We start from the raw sequence: 21,101 nt of genomic DNA, 5'->3' as shown, positions 1-21,101 counted from the left end.
ATATATAAGATACATAAGATATATATCTTATACATAATATGTAAGATATAATGTATCTTAACATATATAGGATATAGATGCTTATTGATATATATTATATATTATATATATCTAATCTTATAATGTATTACATATCAATAAGATATATATCAATAAGCATCTATATCTTATATATCTTATATATGATATATAATATATAATTACATGTAAGATGTAATATGTATTATATATTATACAATATATAATGTGTAAGATACATGATATATAATATATATCAGATATATTATATAAGATATATGCTTATATATGCATATAAAAGACATATAACATGATATATATAAGATATTATATGATATATATGCTTATTGATTTCCTGTATTGTGACAGAAATGATAATTCAAGATAATTGAACTTGTGTGTATGTATGAGATTATCTTAAAATACATATATTAGATTTTAAGTGAAATATAACATGTGAATGAGAAGTCAGGGAAATAAGAAGACCAAGGGATTGCACTGTCAATGAATGGGTGGCTGTACTTCAGAAGGATTCAATCCTCACTGAACCATTTGGTGTCACTGGTGAGTCACTCCAGAGTAGGAGTAAAATTCAAATTAGACTTGTATTCTTGTTACTCCAGTGAAGCTGCTATGGCAAATGCAAATCAGTTGCTATAGCTAGTATCATAGTTTTAATATTTCCACTACTTGTGTTTCTCCTAGCTTTTTATTTTTTTTTTTTTTGAGACCACATTTTACTCTTTTTGCCCAAGCTAGAGTACAATGGCCTGATCTTGGCTCACTGTAACCTCCACCTCCTGGGTTCAAGTGATTCTCAGGCCTCAGCCTCCCAAGTAGATGAGGTTACAGGCACACACCACCATCCTAGCTTCACTTTTTTTTTTTTCTTTTTTTGTATTTTTAGTAGAGACAGGGTTTTACCACTGTTGGTCTGCCTGGTCTTGAACTCCTGACCTCAGGTGATCCACCCACCTAGGCCTCCCAAAGAGTGCTGGGATTACAGGCATGAGCCACTGTGCTCAGCCTCCTTAATTTTATACTTTTGATTTCCCTTTCCTGACCTTTCCTTTCTCACTTTATTCCTGAAGTACCATTGATTCCGTTTTCTACCATTCTGACCTTTCCTTCCGTCAACCATTACTAGATACTAATCCTTTTGCCTATACATTCTTGCTTATGTTCCATAGTTGTCTGTCTTTGAATTAGTATTTTGGCTTTTAATTGTGCTTTTAGTAACACTTTTATTTCTAAAACCAGATCACAGATCTTTTGTTAATACTTTTAAATATTTTAAAAGGTACACTGGTGGTTCTGCTGAAGAAAAGTGCCATGTGTCTTAGAAAATCCATATACATAGAATAAAAACTGTAGATATAGTTGACACATACATTTGAAAAGTAGACAGTACCTACGACCTTAAACTTATTAAAGACATAATCATTAACTGCACATGTAGCTTCCTAATATAATGATATATCTTCAGCGATCATTTACAGAAGTTCTGGAGGTTGACAGGAGGCTTCAGGTCTGAACTTAACTTTGACCTAAGCATGGCTACTGTTTTCCTGACCTTGAATTGTACACAGCCATTGTCTCATTGCCAGTCTAATAAATGTTCAACATTAAATGTTACAGTGCCTAATTTCTGACAGAGTCAGTTACCGTGGCAAATATTTTCCTGCTTTTCTCTAAATTGGGGCAGACAACTTGTTGATTTTGTTAGCTTTTTCTCTATTATGTCTAAATTTATTAAGAAAAAGAATTGGTATTGTCTTTTTTAAAAAAATAAAGAAGAGTTTATTTTATTTACATATTAATTTAGGGAGGGGTGTGTGTGTGTGTGTGTGTGTGTAAATAGGCCGTCTGTAGTTTACATATTAGAATATTCTATAATGTTTTCCGAGCACTAAACTATTTATGTATTTATACTGGAAATGTGGCTATCTTTTTTTTCTTTTTTTGAGACAGTCTCACTTTGTCACCCAGTCTGGAGTGTATTGGAGCAATCTTGGCTCACGACAGCCTCGACCTCCCAGGCTCAGGTGATCCTCTCACCTCATCTCATCGCAGCATCTCAAGTAACTGAGACTATAGGTGCACACATCACACCTGGCTAATTTTTGTAATTTCTGTAGAGACAGGATCTCATTATGTTACCCAGGCTGGTCTCAAACTCCTGAGCTCAGGCGATCTCACCCCTCGGTCTCCCAAACTGCTAGGACTACAGCTGTAAGCCACCATGCCTGGCCTGTTTTGTCATTTTAACTTCAATCTTTTCAAAACATTAAATCACCGTCTTTTCAGCTATTTTCCACTTTATTTTAGTTTAAAAGCACTGGGGAATATCACCACCTTGTGGATCTTCATGACATGGTTAATGAAGTCTGTTTCTTAAGTTATCATGTAAGTTACAATTATTATTTTACATTTTTTATTTCTGAGGTTTGTAAATGAAATTTTATCATAATTGGAATTTTTATGTATTTGCCAATGAAAATATTAACTTCCCAACATAAATAAATCAAATGTAGTTAAGAAACAGATCCGGCTTAAGTACTATTATAATGAGTCAATCAGATATTTGTATGAATTATAAGAATATTATCATCAATCATGAACTAAGTATATATACAAATATAATTAATGTACTTAAGAACTGGTACTTATACATGTATGTATGTATGCAATCATATAAAAGTAGTATTAAAATTTCTGAAATTGTAAATTAGTAGTATCTAAAATTTCTAAAATAAAATACGTATTTTAAACTATATTTCTGTATGTATTTATAGTAATCATTCAAATTTTGAGAGAAAAATAAATATTCATTTTTTTTCAAGTGAAAAGAATTTAAGTGTTATGGTTTCTCAACTAACAGTACTTTAAATGTAACATATAATGTGTCAACTATAGAGATAAAGGCTAAACATTAGTAATTTTCTCATTAGATTCTACCATTGCAATGAATATGTGATATTAGGTAGTAATCGAAGTGCCAGAATGACATGAGAAAAATCTATGTAAATAAAAATACAAAAACACATAATTGTATGATTATAAAATAAAAGGTACATTTGAACATGTTCTGCCATTTCTGTATACAATAGGTAACACTGTATAGCTACATACTTATATTACTTGTGGTGGTCACAGACTCCATTTTTTTAAAAATTATGTTGAGCCTTATGGCTCATATTTTAGGCACCAAAGACTGAACACTGGCCATTTTATAATATTCAATCTATTAATTTTTCTTACATTGTTTAGAAGAGGTTTTAACATGTGAGTGAAGAAGACAGGACAGGTAATTGTGACATTAAAAATAATAAATTTATCTTAAAATTCAAACTCTTCTTTCATTCAGTGAGTAATCACTTAGTATATACAATGTACAATTTTAAAGTTTGTTAACTGATCGAAGTCTTATTTTCTGACAAATTTTTTAGATGGAGACAATTTCATTAATATGCATATGTATATGGGGTAGAAATATAATTTTTAAGCTGTGTTTTCTCTCTCAAATACTAGTTTCCTTAACTTGTCTTTAGTAGTTTTTATACCTTATGAGCAGTAAGAACCTAAAATCTTAATAAGCGTAACTAATGTACTTATTTCTCTCTATTACTAAGTAATGAAATGTAAGGTTTTTGTTGTATTAATATAGTTAAAGGTACAAATGAGAAAACAACAAATCTTGCCAATTTGTTCAAATTTAGTATTTCCAAATAAAAATCTGTAGATTAGCTTTGAAACTTATCTCTTACCTTCATTCTTTCAAATTGAGATAGAACTCTGAGGGGCCGAAGAAATTTAATGGAAATAAGTGGTTGTAGTTCTTCCCGAGTTTTCCCTATTAAGCTAAGACAAAACACCTATATATGTATTTTTAAAAAAGAGTAAATAGGATTCCATATTAATAAAAATAACATGTAAAATAAACTTTGTATTTATCACAACAGAGCTATACAATAAAAACTTACCAGTAAATTTTGAATTATTTTTACATATATTTCAAAATACATAAAGTTATAAGAAATTTTTTCAGTGTTAAAATCACTTTAAAAAAATTAAATGATTTTCTGGTAATAAGGAACATATTTTAGTGAGATAAATAAAAGTTATACATTTTATATTCTTTATGATCAATGATTTATAGTTATATCTGTTTTTTAGTTTGAAATTAGATTAAGAATCAGTTTCATAATTGTAATACAGTAATGGTATGCAGTGTGTTCATTAAAACAAAATAGGAAATATATTTACAAATGCATTTATATACAAATATGGTTAAGACAACATTCAAGATAGGCTTTCAGAGGATAGGCATCAAGAAAGATATAAATATTGTTATGTCAAAAGTATATACATTACAAAAAAGTATAACTAGATACTAAGGTAAAATTTTAAAAGGAAACATATTTAAGATTACCTCATGTTCATTAATTGTGAGTAAGAAGGTAAGGCTAAGATTAACTTTTATTATATCTTCAGATTTTTCTATATTTTTCAAGTCAACGTATATGAAAAATTTCTTTTTCACTTAATTAAAGAGTAGGCTTTGAAGTTTGGGTATCATTTTCATAAGCATGAAGGAATCTGGACACAGAATAACAATGACTAGGAAACAGGAAGTCAAGTTGCAGATATAGTATGATTTGGCTAGAGTGGAAGGCTAATTTTAAAGAACCAACTTAGAAAAGAGAGGTCAGCTATTTTAAATCATTAATTGTAGGTTGAGGAGCTTCTATCATTGTTTATAGAATCAAAAGCCATTCATTCATTCAACAAAATTACTGAGAACCTTCTAATATGACAGAAATTGTTCTAGGCACAGGACTGAAAGGAGAGGGAAAAAGCAAGAAAAAAAATTCTACCCTAATGGAACTTACTCCTTGGGAGAAAATAGACAATAAACAAAATAAATGAACAAATGTTGTAATATTCGTAAGGGATATGGAGATGAAGTAAGCAGACAAACAGAAAGGGAATATTGGAGTGATTGCAGTTTTAAATAGGGTTGTTAAGGAAAGACTTTCAAAGGTTTCATTTTTGCTAAGGCATCAGTGCCAGCAAAGTTCCAGGTGGAAAGAAAAATAAGTGCACAGGCACTAAGATGAAAATAATCTTGGCATATCTGAGGTGCTCCATGAAGGCTGGTGCTGATGGATCAGTAAATAGACCTGGACAGGGAAAAGGGGAGAATAGCAGGGAATATGTTTGGATTACCAGAGATTTGTGGAGCACTGATTGCAAAGATTATTTATTTTACCCTGAATGAGACGGGTATTTACCATAAGGTTTCAAGAGAAGTGACATGCACTGACTTCCATTTCACAACAGTTCCTCTGGTTACCATGTGGAAAACAGAATGAAGGTGTGCAGGGCAGAAGCAGGGACACCACTTGGAATCTATTATAGAAATCTAAATGAGCAATTTGGGGAGCTTGGACCAGCCCAGTACTGGTGAACATCATAAATTGCCTAATTGTGATATATGATTTAAGAGTTGAGCCAATGGAAAAATTAAAAATTTTAGGGTGCTAATATATCTTCAGGATACCGTGCAACAAACTTATATGGTTAGCAGTATATTCAAGGTGATTATTATAATAATCCAGAGATAAAGTGTTGAACTTTTAAAATTTCAAATGAGAAGAAAGTGATCTATGTTTAAGCATTACAAACTAAGAATGATGTCATGTACCAACAATGTAAAGAAAAAGGGAAAGGAAAGATATAATAAATTGAGAGGAAGTGAAAGAGTAAGAGTGAAGAAGAAAAAGTAAATCAAATAGCCTTTTAAATTGTCTTTAAAATACGTACAATAACAACCATGAAGTCCAGCCTGTACCAGCTGTTAGAGAAATAGGCTTTAAAACCATACGCCATCCATTTTAGAAGCATTTCTAGAATGAAGATATAAGTGAAGATCATGTCAGCATATTCTAATAAAATTTTAACTGTCTTCCTCTGATCGATATATATATCTTCAAGAGCCTGTGGGTAAATAAAAAATAAGGATTAGGTGTACATGTAATTTCTAAAAACTCTTTTGATATAGAAGGGAACAAAATTTCACTTCTAATTAGCATATGGTGAGCACTGTCAGAGGCTGTAGGCTCAAGGCCTGGTTCACTCTGCTTGTATTTATTGATATAATCCATAAGTACTATTATTTGACACCATGCCTATGGCAGACATCGTTAATTAATCACAGAACTGCTTTTTATAGAGACTGAACCTGGCTTCATAATTGTTTTAAACAGTGATCCAAAAATCCCCTTCAAAATCAGTTAATCAAACTTAACATAAAAGACAAAATCTTTAGTCATGTCTGACATGGATCTTATCTGTAATTCCAGGCAGCCAACTCACAGATGTATGCCACTTACTCACAGAGAAACACATAGGTTTTTTAAATGTCTTTAGAAATTCATAAGGCTATCAGGTAAACCAGTTGAAACACTGAAGATTGCTTAAAACTATAACCGTCCCTCCAAAGCTTCTCATTTTAATGTCAACCTTAATTTTACTATGGAATATGTAAAGTCTGATCATGTCATTGAAAGGAATTTCATAAATATTATAGCATTGAAAACAGGTAGGCAGACTTTCAGTATCAATATACATAAAACAACAAAAAAGGTAAGCAAGGATTAAAATTAAAACCTACTGTTAAATGGAAGTAAATACAAAATAACAATAGATTTTGACTTTTTTTTTTTTTTTTTTTTTTATTAGATTTTTTTTTTTTTTTTTTTTTTTTTTTTTTTTTTTAATTTTTTATTGGATTATAGGTTTTGGGGTACATGAGCAGAGCATGCAAGACAGTTGCGTAGGTGCACACATGGCAGTGTGCTTTGCTTTTCTTCTCCCCTTCACCCACGTTTGGCATTTCTCCCCAGGCTATCCCTCCCCACCTCCCCCTCCCACTGGCCCTCCCCTTTTCCCCCCAATAGACCCCAGTGTTTAGTACTCCCCTTTCTGTGTCCATGTGTTCTCATTTTTCATCACCCACCTATGAGTGAGAATATGCGGTGTTTCATTTTCTGTTCTTGTGTCAGTTTGCTGAGGATGATGTTTTCCAGATTCATCCATGTCCCTACAAACGACACAAACTCATCATTTCTGATTGCTGCATAATATTCCATGGTGTATATGTGCCACATTTTTCCAATCCAGTCTATCATCAATGGGCATTTGGGCTGATTCCAGGTCTTTGCTATTGTAAACAGTGCTGCAATGAACATTCGTGTACATGTGTCCTTATAGTAGAACGATTTATAGTCTTTTGGATATATACCCAGTAATGGGATTGCTGGGTCAAATGGAATTTCTATTTCTAAGGCCTTGAGGAATCGCCACACTGTCTTCCACAATGGTTGAACTAATTTACACTCCCACCAACAGTGTAAAAGTGTTCCTTTTTCTCCACATCCTCTCCAGCATCTGTTGTCTCCAGATTTTTTAATGATCGCCATTCTAACTGGCGTGAGATGGTATCTCAATGTGGTTTTGATTTGCATCTCTCTGATGACCAGTGACGATGAGCATTTTTTCATATGATTGTTGGCCTCATATATATCTTCTTTTGTAAAGTATCTGTTCATATCCTTTGCCCACTTTTGAATGGGCTTGTTTGTTTTTTTCCTGTAAATCTGCTTGAGTTGTTTGTAAATTCTGGATATCAGCCCTTTGTCAGATGGGTAGACTGCGAAAATTTTTTCCCATTCTGTTGGTTGCCGATCCACTCTAGTGACTGTTTCTTTTGCCGTGCAGAAGCTGTGGAGTTTCATTAGGTCCCATTTGTCTATTTTGGCTTTTGTTGCCAATGCTCTTGGTGTTTTGTTCATGAAGTCCTTGCCTACTCCTATGTCCTGGATAGTTTTGCCTAGATTTCCTTCTAGGGTTTTTATGGTGCCAGGTCTTATGTTTAAGTCTTTAATCCATCTGGAGTTAATTTTAGTGTAAGGTGTCAGGAAGGGGTCCAGTTTCTGCTTTCTGCACATGGCTAGCCAGTTTTCCCAACACCATTTGTTAAACATGGAATCCTTGCCCCATTGCTTGTTTTTGTCAGGTTTATCAAAGATTGTATAGTTGTATGTATGTTGTGTTGCCTCCGGTGCCTCTGTTTTGTTCCATTGGTCTATATCTCTGTTTTGGTACCAGTACCATGCTGTTTTGATTACTGTAGCCTTGTAGTATAGTTTGAAATCCGGTAGTGTGATGCCCCCCGCTGTGTTCTTTTTGCTTAGAATTGACTTGGCTATGCGGGCTCTCTTTTGGTTCCATATGAAGTTCATGGTGGTTTTTTCCAGTTCTGTGAAGAAAGTCAATGGTAGCTTGATGGGGATAGCATTGATTCTGTAAATTACTTTGGGCAGTATAGCCATTTTCACGATATTAATTCTTCCTAACCATGAACATGGAATGTTTCTCCATCTGTTTGTGTCCTCTCTGATTTCGTTGAGCAGTGGTTTGTAGTTCTCCTTGAAGAGGTCCCTTACATTCCTTGTGAGTTGTATTCCAAGGTATTTTATTCTTTTTGTAGCAATTGCGAATGGCAGTTCGCTCTTGATTTGGCTTTCTTTAAGTCTGTTATTGGTGAAGACGAATGCTTGTGATTTTTGCACATTGATTTTATATCCTGAGACTTTGCTGAAGTTGTTTATCAGTTTCAGGAGTTTTTGGGCTGAGGCGATGGGGTCTTCTAGGTATACTATCATGTCGTCTGCAAATAGAGACAATTTGGCTTCCACCTTTCCTATTTGAATACCCTTTATTTCTTTTTCTTGCCTGATTGCTCTGGCTAGAACTTCCAGTACTATATTGAATAGGAGTGGTGAGAGAGGGCATCCTTGTCTAGTACCAGATTTCAAAGGGAATGCTTCCAGTTTTTGCCCATTCAGTATGATATTGGCTGTTGGTTTGTCATAAATAGCTTTTATTACTTTGAGATACGTTCCATCGATACCGAGTTTATTGAGGGTTTTTAGCATAAAGGGCTGTTGAATTTTGTCAAATGCCTTCTCTGCGTCAATTGAGATAATCATGTGGTTTTTGTTTTTGGTTCTGTTTATGTGGTGAATTACGTTGATAGACTTGCGTATGTTGAACCAGCCTTGCATCCCTGGGATGAATCCTACTTGATCATGATGAATAAGTTTTTTGATTTGCTGTTGCAATCGGCTTGCCAATATTTTATTGAAGATTTTTGCATCTATGTTCATCATGGATATTGGCCTGAAGTTTTCTTTTCTCGTTGGGTCTCTGCCGGGTTTTGGTATCAGGATGATGTTGGTCTCATAAAATGATTTGGGAAGGATTCCCTCTTTTTGGATTGTTTGAAATAGTTTTAGAAGGAATGGTACCAGCTCCTCCTTGTGTGTCTGGTAGAATTCGGCTGTGAACCCATCTGGACCTGGGCTTTTTTTGTGAGGTAGGCTCTTAATTGCTGCCTCAACTTCAGACCTTGTTATTGGTCTATTCATAGTTTCAGCTTCCTCCTGGTTTAGGCTTGGGAGGACACAGGAGTCCAGGAATTTATCCATTTCTTCCAGGTTTACTAGTTTATGTGCATAGAGTTGTTTGTAATATTCTCTGATGATGGTTTGAATTTCTGTGGAATCTGTGGTGATTTCCCCTTTATCATTTTTTATTGCATCTATTTGGTTGTTCTCTCTTTTATTTTTAATCAATCTGGCTAGTGGTCTGTCTATTTTGTTGATCTTTTCAAAAAACCAGCTCTTGGATTTATTGATTTTTTGAAGGGTTTTTCGTGTCTCAATCTCCTTCAGCTCAGCTCTGATCTTAGTAATTTCTTGTCTTCTGCTGGGTTTTGAGTTTTTTTGATCTTGCTCCTCTAGCTCTTTCAATTTTGACGATAGGGTGTCAATTTTGGATCTCTCCATTCTCCTCATATGGGCACTTATTGCTATATACTTTCCTCTAGAGACTGCTTTAAATGTGTCCCAGAGGTTCTGGCACGTTGTGTCTTCATTCTCATTGGTTTCGAAGAACTTCTTTATTTCTGCCTTCATTTCGTTGTTTACCCAGTCAACATTCAAGAGCCAGTTGTTCAGTTTCCATGAAGCTGTGCGGTTCTGGGTCGGTTTCTGAATTCTGAGTTCTAACTTGATTGCACTATGGTCTGAGAGGCTGTTTGTTATGATTTCAGTTGTTTTGCATTTGTTGAGCAGTGCTTTACTTCCAATTATGTGGTCAATTTTAGAGTAGGTGTGATGTGGTGCTGAGAAGAATGTGTATTCTGTGGATTTGGGGTGGAGAGTTCTGTAAATGTCCACCAGGTTTGCTTGCTCCAGGTCTGAGTTCAAGCCCTGGGTATCCTTGTTGATTTTCTGTCTGGTTGATCTGTCTAGTATTGACAGTGGAGTGTTAAAGTCTCCCACTATTATTGTGTGGGAGTCTAAGTCCTTCTGTAAGTCATTAAGAACTTGCCTTATGTATCTGGGTGCTCCTGTGTTGGGTCCATATATGTTTAGGATCGTTAGCTCTTCTTGTTGTATCGATCCTTTTACCATTATGTAATGGCCTTCTTTGTCTCTTTTGATCTTTGTTGCTTTAAAGTCTATTTTATCAGAGATGAGAATTGCAACTCCTGCTTTTTTTTGCTTTCCATTAGCTTGGTAAATCTTCCTCCATCCCTTTATTTTGAGCCTTTGTGTATCCTTGCATGTGAGATGGGTTTCCTGGATACAGCACACTGATGGGTTTTGGATTTTTATCCAATTTGCCAGTCTGTGTCTTTTGATTGGTGCATTTAGTCCATTTACATTTAGGGTTAATATTGTTATGTGTGAATTTGATACTGCCATTTTGATTCTAAGTGGCTGTTTTGCCTGTTAGTTGTTGTAGATTCTTCATTATGTTGAAGCTCTTTAGCATTCAGTGTGATTTTGGAATGGCTGGTACTGATTGATCCTTTCTATGTGTAGTGCCTCTTTTAGGAGCTCTTGTAAAGCAGGCCTGGTGGTGACAAAATCTCTGAGTACTTGCTTGTTGGCAAAGGATTTTATTTTTCCTTCACTTCTGAAGCTCAGTTTGGCTGGATATGAAATTCTGGGTTGAAAGTTCTTTTCTTTAAGAATGTTGAATATTGGCCCCCACTCTCTTCTGGCTTGTAGTGTTTCTGCCGAGAGATCTGCTGTGAGTCTGATGGGCTTCCCTTTGTGGGTGATCCGACCTTTCTCTCTGGCTGCCCTTAGTATTCTCTCCTTTATTTCAACCCTGTTGAATCTGACGATTATGTGCCTTGGGGTTGCTCTTCTTGCGGAATATCTTTGTGGTGTTCTCTGTATTTCCTGCAATTGAGTGTTGGCTTGTCTTGCTAGGTGGGGGAAATTTTCCTGGATGATGTCCTGAAGAGTATTTTCCAGCTGGGATTCATTCTCTTCGTCCCCTTCTGGTACACCTATCAAACGTAGGTTAGGTCTTTTCACATAGTCCCACATTTCTTGGAGACTTTGTTCATTCCTTTTTGCGCTTTTTTCTCTGATCTTGGTTTCTCGTTTTATTTCATTGAGTTGGTCTTCGACTTCAGATATTCTTTCTTCTGCTTGGTCAATTCGGCTATTGAAACTTGCGTTTGCTTCGCGAAGTTCTCGTATTGTGTTTTTCAGCTCCTTTAATTCATTCATATTCCTCTCTAAGGTATCCATTCTTGTTATCATTTCCTCGAATCTTTTTTCAAATCTTTTTTCAAGGTTCTTAGTTTCTTTGCATTGATTTAATACATGATCTTTTAGCTCACAAAAGTTTCTCATTATCCATCTTCTGAAGTCTAATTCCGTCATTTCGTCACAGTCATTCTCCGTCCAGCTTTGTTCCCTTGCTGGTGAGGAGTCTTGGTCCTTTCTAGGAGGTGATGTGTTCTGGTTTCGGGTGTTTTCCTCCTTTTTGCGCTGGTTTCTTCCCATCTTTGTGGATTTGTCCGCTGGTCGTCTGCGTAGTTGCTGACTTTTCGTTTGGGTCTCTGAGTGGACACCCAGAATGTTGATGATGAAGTATTTCTGTTGCTTGGTTTTCCTTCTACCAGTCTAGCCCCTTCGCTGTACGACTGTTGAGGTCCGCTCCAGACCCTGCTTGTCTGGGGTGCACCTCTAGTAGCCGTGGCACAGCGAGGGATGCTACCAGTTTCTTTTTCTGCTCTCTTTGTCCCAGAATGATGCCTGCCTAATGACAGTCTTTTGGATATAGAGGGGTCAGGGAGCTGCTTGAGGAGACAGTTTGTACTTTATAGGGGTTTAATTGCTGAGCTGTGCACTCTGTTGTTCATTCAGGGCTGTTAGGCTGCTATGTTTGATTCTGCTGCAACACAGCTCATTAAAAAACCCTTTTTTTTTTTCTCAAATGCTCTGTGTTGAGGGGTTTGGGCTTTATTTTTGGATGTCCGATCAGGTGTCCTGCCCAGCTCGAAGGCAGACTAGCCACTGTTTGGCTGCCGAGGCTCCGCCCTGCTGTTGTGTGATTCGCGCTGTTCCTGCCGGCTCTGCTGTGGTCTCCGCCACGCCCTGCGGCGGAGTCTCTTCGTTGTAGCGTGTTGCCTCAGCAACAGCAGGCTGCGTCAGCAGTGGGCGTGTATCTCAGTAGGGACGGGTTGCCTCGGCAACGGCTGGCTGCGTCAGCAGTGGGCGTGTATCTCAGTTGGGGCGGGTTGCCTCGGCAACGGCTGGCTGCGTCAGCAGTGGGCTTGTATCTCAGTTGGGGCAGGTTGCCTCCGTAGTGGTGGACGCCCCTCCCCCACAGAGCGTCTCGGACCGTCTGCCCGGGATAGTTTGAAATCGTGGTTTTGTTCGTCCCACTGGGTATCCCAAGCGATTTGTCCCTGCAATCCCCTGGGCTGGGCTACTGTGCAAGTCTCGTTCAGTCTCAAGTCCAGCCCTCTCAAGTCTCAGGTTGCCGGTTCAACAAGGCACCCGGACAAGCGCGCCCTGTGGGGATTGCTGGGTAGGGCCGGCCGCCGCCGCCCCGGCTGCCGGCTTCGCCAGGCAGACCTACTGCCTGGCGTCCCGTGTCTTTTTATACTTGGGAGTTTCCCCGTTCTGTGGGCAACAAAGATCAGTCTGGAAATGCAGCACTGACTCACCGTTTGCGAATTCAACGCGGGCTCCAATCCTGGGTTGTTCTCACAGCGCCATCTTGAGTCACATGTCTAGATTTTGACTTTTAATTGAACCAATTATGGTGTAAAAGTGTCCACAAAAATGATAAATATCAAGTTATTTAAAAAATTTATTTTGTCACATGTATTTATTCATTATTCAATTATTCAGGTACATAATGCAAAATATAACAAAAAAGATGTACAAAAGCCTCCACTTCAATGAGCATGGGTAGAGTAGACTTCACTAGACCAACGACCCTGCTGCAAAGAACTGGAAAAACAGTATACAGTTTAAAAAGCATTTGTTTTTAAAGGTATCACAGAGCTGCTGTATCAATAAAAAGCAAATGGGGCCTAACTGTAGAAAGGAGAAGGTGAAGAATATGTTCAGAACAAAAAGATTTGTCATGTAAATTCTAATAAAAATAAAGTTAAAATAAAATTAGGCAAGATACATAACTTAGGATAGTTCAGAATAATACAGAGATCAATACTACAAGTGTACATTTGTATGTCCAAAATAATGAATCATCGAAATATATCAATAAAAATGTATGCCCATAACAGAAAATTTTGGAGAAAAAAAAGCAATCATGATGGGATGATTTAACACATTCTTTCTGTAGCTAATAGAAGAAAAACATCTTTCCTATATCACTAAGGGTATAGTAGATGGGAACAATGGAAATAAGAAACTATAATTGCACCCAGGTACAGCATATGACATATGCTTTTCAAGTACACATCGAACACTGTAGTAGATGTTGGAGCTGCCCACCAAGACTCCTTTACTGGCAAATCTACCTATTCCACAGCGACTGAGTGTTGCTTGATAGCACACAACTGAAGCCCTCTTTGGAGAATTGCCTCTGCTAAACAAGGGCTACCCCACCTGAGAGGCAATGTTTCCACTCCTAGAGGGACCCAACAAAATCAATGGCTGAATGACATAGAGATATAAATGCCAGCCCCTTTGAATCACTCGAGGTGGAACTGTGTGGTGCAGTCTGGGCTCCAGAGCCTCCCTACAAGATCGAGCTGAATCGAGTCTTTTTTGAGGATTTTGAAGAGGCCTACAATAGGGTAGGTGTCTTAAAAACTCTCTTTAAGGTCTACCTCTACCTACCCTTCTGGCCATCTCATGTATAAGTAGAGTCAACTCTCTTCATACAGTGGCCTGGGAAGTACTAAGATTGCTAAGGAAAGAGAAGGATTATATACCAGAAAACCTGATACCTATGCAGGACCTAGAAACATGAACTAGCAGGAAATGGAGGAGCATCCCTGGGAATTGGATCCAGAGAGGGCTGCGTATTAGTCTCCTATTGTGACTGTAACAGATTACCGCAAATTTAGTGGCTTAAAAACAAAATTTTTAAGTAGAAGCATAATATAGTAGTTTTGGCTGTGCAAATTATTAAAACGTTTCATACATGAAACTTCATTAAAATCAGAAGAATTAAGTATCCATTCTATTTTCCCACTGTCACTCACATATTTTGAAATTCAATTATTGCAAAATAATATACTAAAAAGCAATATTAAATTTAATATTGAATGATGCACATGTAAACTTTGTAACAAAGTATAATATTTCAGTTTTAAAACTAAAATCACAGAATTTGAAATTTGGCATTTTTTGGTGCTATACTAAGTATTTTTGGAAATGTAACCCTGGTGTTGACATTCTGAATTAACAGAACTATACCACATTTGTCCCCAGCAAAGGATCAAACACCCTGGCTGCTCACTTACCAGAGTGCTGGTACTGAGCAGAGTAACAAGGCCAATAAAACACTTAAACCAATTGTTCTCTACAATCTTGCAGCAGGTTTTCCTGATGTTCCGACAGATTTTTCCTTTCTTGGATGCTCCACTGATTTGACCAAGTGAAGATGAGTGTCCATAACCTGTCAAGAATGGAATTGGTAAGAACCACAATCTAGAAAACTCATGAAAAAGTAAACACCTGAAACTTTCTATTATGTGGCATAGCAATTATTTATTTACAAATTCTAATCTAGGTAGTCTCTGATTTATAAACATTTAATTTTTACCCATGGTGTAGTGACCACTGTAATCACTGAGCAGAAAAAGGAAAACTGGACTTGTCAGTTTGGTGGTAAGGAGGGGAAAGGCATTGTGAAAAGCAGAAATGACTTGAACATCCCGTCACTCTGGGAAACAGTCTGAGAGTAGATATTCACTAATACTACAAAAAAATATGCATAAATATCCCACTTCTTCTGAATGTAACATTTTGATATAATGCCTAAAAATTTACTTTTTGAAGACTCACATGATGTAACATAGATTCCCGTTTAAAAACACAAATACTTATGAGATGTTAAGAGGCATAAAATTAATTAAATTAAATTAATTGCTTTGATTCTAGTTCTTAGGTGGCATGGAAATGGCAATTTTGATTGAGACTATTACGGAAGTAACCTGGACTGTGGGGTACCTTGTGGGTAGAGTACATGTGTATAGGGCTGCACTCTACACTCTAGCCAAAAGGGTTAGCAAAATGGAAACCTGAGGCTAGAGAAGAGGTTGATATACAGTTGATAAAACAAATAAATGGAGGTAGGTGGAGTTTAAAACCAAAACATTTTATTTTAGAATTTTGGCTCCTGTTAAATTATACTATGAGTAGCACTGTGGCAATGAAATATTATTGATAATAATGATTCCAAAACACATTTTTCTGCTGTAAGTAATATTGAGTAAAAATACATAATGTTCATATTTGATTTTATATTGGTAGCTATACCACTGTGTGCTTTAGAATAAAGGATGATTTAGAAGTAAAACAGAAAATCAGTATAGTTAAAGCAGCACTGAAATGTGTGTGTGTATACACACACACATGCACACATATACCTATATATATTGGAGTCAAATGAGGTATTCTTAGATCTAATGAAATGGGGCCAATATTTAAGTTAGTTATATAAAAGACAGCCTATAACTTTCAGAGGAAAACAAATTGTAACGGTGCCATTTACATATTTAACATGATTAAGAAACATATAAGGCTTCAGTCCATTGACTGACACACTGAATATGGAACATATACGTTTTGACAACTTATAATTCAAATTAGTTTCCCAGCAAGATTAACAAACTTTTCTTACCATTTTTAGGATGCTTTGAACTTTCATGTCCATAGACCATTTCTTCTTCTTCAGAGATAGCAATATCAACTGTACTGCATTCAGATGAGCTAGATTGCTTTATTTTCTAAAAAGTAAAGTCCCACCAGAAAAGTGTGAGTAAAGTTTCATTTATCCACTGTGGCTACAGTTTATTTCACTTTCAGAAGTAAGAAAAAAATTGTACAGAAATAATATTATTAGGTTTAAAAGACTTTAGGCCAATTTCATGACTGATATTAAAATACAAATTGGTACAAACTGAAGTTTAAAAAATATTGTATGATACTTAATTTAAGCTAAAATAACATTTTAGATTAAAACTAATATTTAGTTAATAACACTTTCTTCGTTAAAGATGTGTAGGCTGTCTCCAATTCACAAAAAGATTTGGGGTCCAAAGTTTTCTTGAAGTAAGTCACAAGCATCTCATATATACTATTTCAATTAGATAAGAAGAATCAAAACAAATCATCCCTTGATACTAAAGATAGGTAGATAATAGTGCACTTAGGTTTCATTGTAAATTCAGTCCAGATAGTCTTATGTATGTTATTATAGGATGGGACTGACGTGAATTTATCATATAGTAAAATGAGGGTAAGTCACAAGGAATAGGGACAAGGACAGGCCTTGGAAAGGGGCACAGTCATACTAAAAGTGCCCAGATGCAGAGATTGACTTTCCTTCTCACTCTGCTTTTGACTGAAATTCAAGGCTGGGTAGAATAAGGTGGTCATTGCTTTACACACGTAATAGTGCAAATGGTATTCTTTGCTTTTTTAAAAGTTATTTTCTCACAATGCTTTGTTTTACCTTATTTGAAAATAAGTATGCCATAGATCATTCTTTAAAATCACTAAAATTGGCCAGGCGCGGTGGCTCACGCCTGTAATCCCAGCACTTTGGGAGGCTGAGGCGGGTGGATCACGAGGTGAAGAGATCGAGACCATCCTGGTCAACATGGTGAAACCCCGTCTCTACTAAAAATAGAAAAACTTAGCTGGGCATGGTGGCGCGTGCCTGTAATCCCAGCTACTCAGGAGGCTGAGGCAGGAGAATTGCCTGATCCCAGGAGGCAGAGGTTGCGGTGAGCTGAGATTGCACCATTGCACTCCAGCCTGGGTAACAAGAGCGAAACTCCGTCTCAAAAAAAAAATCACTAAAATTCTAAAGTTAATAGCATGTAAGTAATATTTTCTAATTAAAACAAAAATTAAGGCAAGTGTATTTTAACATTTGGAAGAAATGAATCTTATTTCTTAAAAATTAAGAGAAAAATATTAATCTTTTTTCTTAAAAAAATTAAGAAAAAAAAGTAGAGTGCCAAAAAAAAAAAAAGAAATTATCAATATTTTCTCCTACCTCTTGGACTTATACACAGTGAGTGTCAAGGAAATATAATTAGAAAGCTTTTTATGCTTTAGTCCCTACATGGCCAATTGTCGGTAAATCATTATAGTGCTCAATTAAAGATAAAGAAAGTATCCAGCAGAATATTACTCTTAAACAGATTTTCATTAGTTTTATATATTCTTGTAACTTGTATTTTTTTGTAAAGCAGAAGTACATTGTGGTCACTTTCTCATGCCATTAAATAATCTTCTATCAAAATAAATGATTTATAATTTGAGTCTTAATTGATTTATTATTTTATTTCTAATGAAATAAAATCTATAGCAATATTTTTATTTGAGACTAGGCATTAAGTAATTTAAATGTAATATTTGGCACTCTAAAATTATACATCCTACGTTTATATTTTTAAAGAGTTGTAAAAAGCTTTGTACATAACCCAATTGATGTGATTTTTCCCAAAATTCCTGTGAGATGGTATTATTCTAATTTTAAAAATAAATCTCATGCCAATTTAATGGCATGAGAAAGTGACTATGCTGTACTTCTGCATCACAAAAAAATACAAGTTATAAAATACAATGTGAATTTTGATGTTATTTTTATGATATACACTACAGACATTTTTTTAAATAAAAATAGGCTGGAAGTACAAATACCAAAGAAACAAGAGAGTGTATGTCTAAATTGTCAGATCATTTATAATGTTTTTTGTGTTTTGTTTTTGGCTGTGGGTATATCAGCATCCTAAGCAGTCATGGGCTACATCATCTAGAAAGAACCTAACTAAATATATAAATAAATACATAAATAAATGAATAAATTTTTGTGAGTAATCAATCAACAAGACCAAAAAACTATGCAGCATAAATAACAACTGTAATTTCAATATTTACAGTTATTTTAAGTTACAGCTTTCCTATGTATTTTCATTCTCCAGAATTTCTAAGGAGACTAGCAAGAAGGTTACAGGGCCACTCCAACATGATGTGTTGTGGTAAATAGCAATTTTACCCAGAAATTGATGGTAATCAAAATCTTTAATCAATGTTGAGAAGTGTGCTGAGTAAGAATTTCTGCCTGTTTTATAGTAATGGTATTAATTTAAAAAATAAATGAATTTTAGACTATTGGGCATATGAATTGAAAATATTTCTCTAACTAAAATAAATATGGCTTTAGTAGGTGATGGAAGGACTTTGAATAACTGAAACTGAACTCCTATTAGACAATCAATTTGTGAAGTTCTTGCAGAGAGCATCTGCCAAAACAGAAGAGGTCTGGGAAACATGATGGTGCCAGAGATTATGGGAACCTGAAGAAACATTCCCTGATCCTCCAGTGCCCTTAAGTGATCTGAAATGATTCCCTAGTGTGGTCCAAAGTAAAAAGCCCTTGTGCAGATGTGATCTCTGTAGGTGTAGCTTTCTATGAAACTACACCTCCTACTAAAACACAATGCTGCTTGCAAATGGAGACAATAAAACTGTTTCCAGCAGGGTGTATATTTTAGAAGCTAAGTGAACAATAGTATCTACCTTTCTTTGAATGTGACTCTGACATTTTTATGAAGCCAGTGCATTATAAAGCTACCAACTGTTCACAATTCAAACTAGTGGTTGTTAAAATTCTTTTAATCCAACTTAACTACAATGTTGAAATATGTGCAGAAATGATCCAACTCGAATCTTAGAATTTTAGCAAGCAAGAAAGAATTGTAGCACTCTTCTAATTTAATCTCCCATTTTAAAGATGATAAAGTCCATGGAAATTTAGTGATTCCTTAAATCACACACCTTGATTTTTAAAACTTTGGTTTCCTCCATATACTTTTCAGTACCCCCAAACTGCCTGGTTATTAATTTATAGAATTTCACATTATATGATCTAATGTTTCCTAAGTGCTTAATCTTTACTAGGCATTGTTCTATGTACTATTATCCCCACTATGGAGTAAATACCATTTTAGCCTCATTTAAACATAAGAAAACTGAAACTTAGAAAGTTTAAGTAATTTGATCAAAAGCATAAAATCATAAGCTAAGAGTGATGGAGCTAGGATTGACTGGGTAATCTGACTGTGGAACTTAAGCACTGATTTACCTACTTATCAACAATACAATAAATCACCACTAATCAATAAGGATACTTAAACATCTTACCTCTTTGCTGCCTCCATCACCAGACTTACTCTGAATCTCCTTATTATCCAGATTTTCTATATCAGATTCTCCTGAAGCAATTGGTACAGTTTCTGAGACACTAGGACTGGGGATAAGCGATTGGCTCTCATTTTCAGTCATGTTTTTCTCTGTGCCACTGCTTTTCTCCTTATCCTTGAGAAAATCTTGGGTATTGCTCAATTCAGAAAGGGTATGGTCAGAAATATCCTCTTTAACATATACCTCATTTACACGGTCCATTGTCTCCTCTGGGATATTTTGTTTTTTGCATAGTATTTTAAGAAAAGCATAGTTTATTTCTTTTTTAATCTTTGCCATAGCAAGCCGGAGATTTTTTGCTTCATCATTCTCTTCAGCTGTTACATCTTTGCATGAACTAAATAAGCTCACCAATGCCAGAAACAGGTAAAGTACCTAAATAAGGAAGTAAGGTGAGGCTAAATTTATCTCATTTTGTTTCATTTTAAGCAATAAGAAGTTTGTTTACAAAACTGACCAGAGAACATTTACTATCTCCTCTCTTAGCATTTCTCAAGAATATAATTAATAACTGTAGTCACCATGCTGTACAATGCATCTTTTGAACTTATTCTTCCTATTTAATTGTAATAATATGTCCTTTAACCAACAGCACCTCAATCTCTACTTTCCCCTAACCAACCCAGTTTCTGGTAACCGCCATTATGCTCTCTACTACTAGAGCGTGGATAGTAACCCATTTATGCCTAGTATTTCATTATTGGAACCCTAAGCTTGTGGAAGTTATTTATGTCCTACTGTTTAAGGTCATTGCCAAGGTCTGATTTTTCACACAAAAAAATGGCAACTTCTGGAATAAATGGGTTAAGCATTCTCACCACAAAAAAATAATAACCATGTGAAGTAATGCATTTGATAACTAGCTATATTTAGCCATTCCACAGTGTATGTCTACTTCAAAACATTATGTTATACATAATAAATACATATGATTTTACATGTTAACTTAAAAAATAAATTTGACCACAAAAGCCTGACCTGAGATTTGAAATGAAGGATCTGAACTATAATACTATTCAGTTATCCATCTACACAATGGGTTAGGTGCTGTGCTAAGGATTTGTGTAGCAATAATTTTAAGCTCATGACATCCTATGCAATATGATTTGTTTCTCTTTTACAGGTGAAAAAGGCAAGGTTTACAGATGTCAAATATCACAGGATCAAAGGTTACATAGATTAGATAATCTCCACGTCTGCTTTATTCCAAAGCATATTTTCTCA

The 21,101-nt window shown here is 35.6% G+C and overlaps 1 protein-coding gene across 3 annotated transcripts in view; it reads right to left on the bottom strand.

Annotated features, from left to right (window-relative positions):
• SCN7A (sodium voltage-gated channel alpha subunit 7) overlaps window positions 1–21,101 on the bottom strand; it is a 97,691-nt gene that overhangs the window by 11,456 nt on the left and 65,134 nt on the right. For all 3 annotated transcript variants that reach the window (XM_054257579.2, XM_054257578.2, XM_078327457.1), the window contains 5 exons: window positions 19,818–20,252; window positions 16,282–16,387; window positions 14,900–15,054; window positions 5,845–6,018; window positions 3,786–3,893 (listed from right to left, as the gene is read on the bottom strand). In XM_054257579.2, coding sequence (XP_054113554.2) covers window positions 3,786–3,893; window positions 5,845–6,018; window positions 14,900–15,054; window positions 16,282–16,387; window positions 19,818–20,252 — 978 coding nt within the window. The remainder of the gene's footprint in view (window positions 1–3,785; window positions 3,894–5,844; window positions 6,019–14,899; window positions 15,055–16,281; window positions 16,388–19,817; window positions 20,253–21,101) is intronic.

Source organism: Callithrix jacchus, chromosome 6 (genome assembly GCF_049354715.1).
Source record: "Callithrix jacchus isolate 240 chromosome 6, calJac240_pri, whole genome shotgun sequence".
Lineage (NCBI taxonomy): Eukaryota > Metazoa > Chordata > Mammalia > Primates > Cebidae > Callithrix > Callithrix jacchus.
This window is presented reverse-complemented; position numbering and strand designations above follow the sequence as displayed.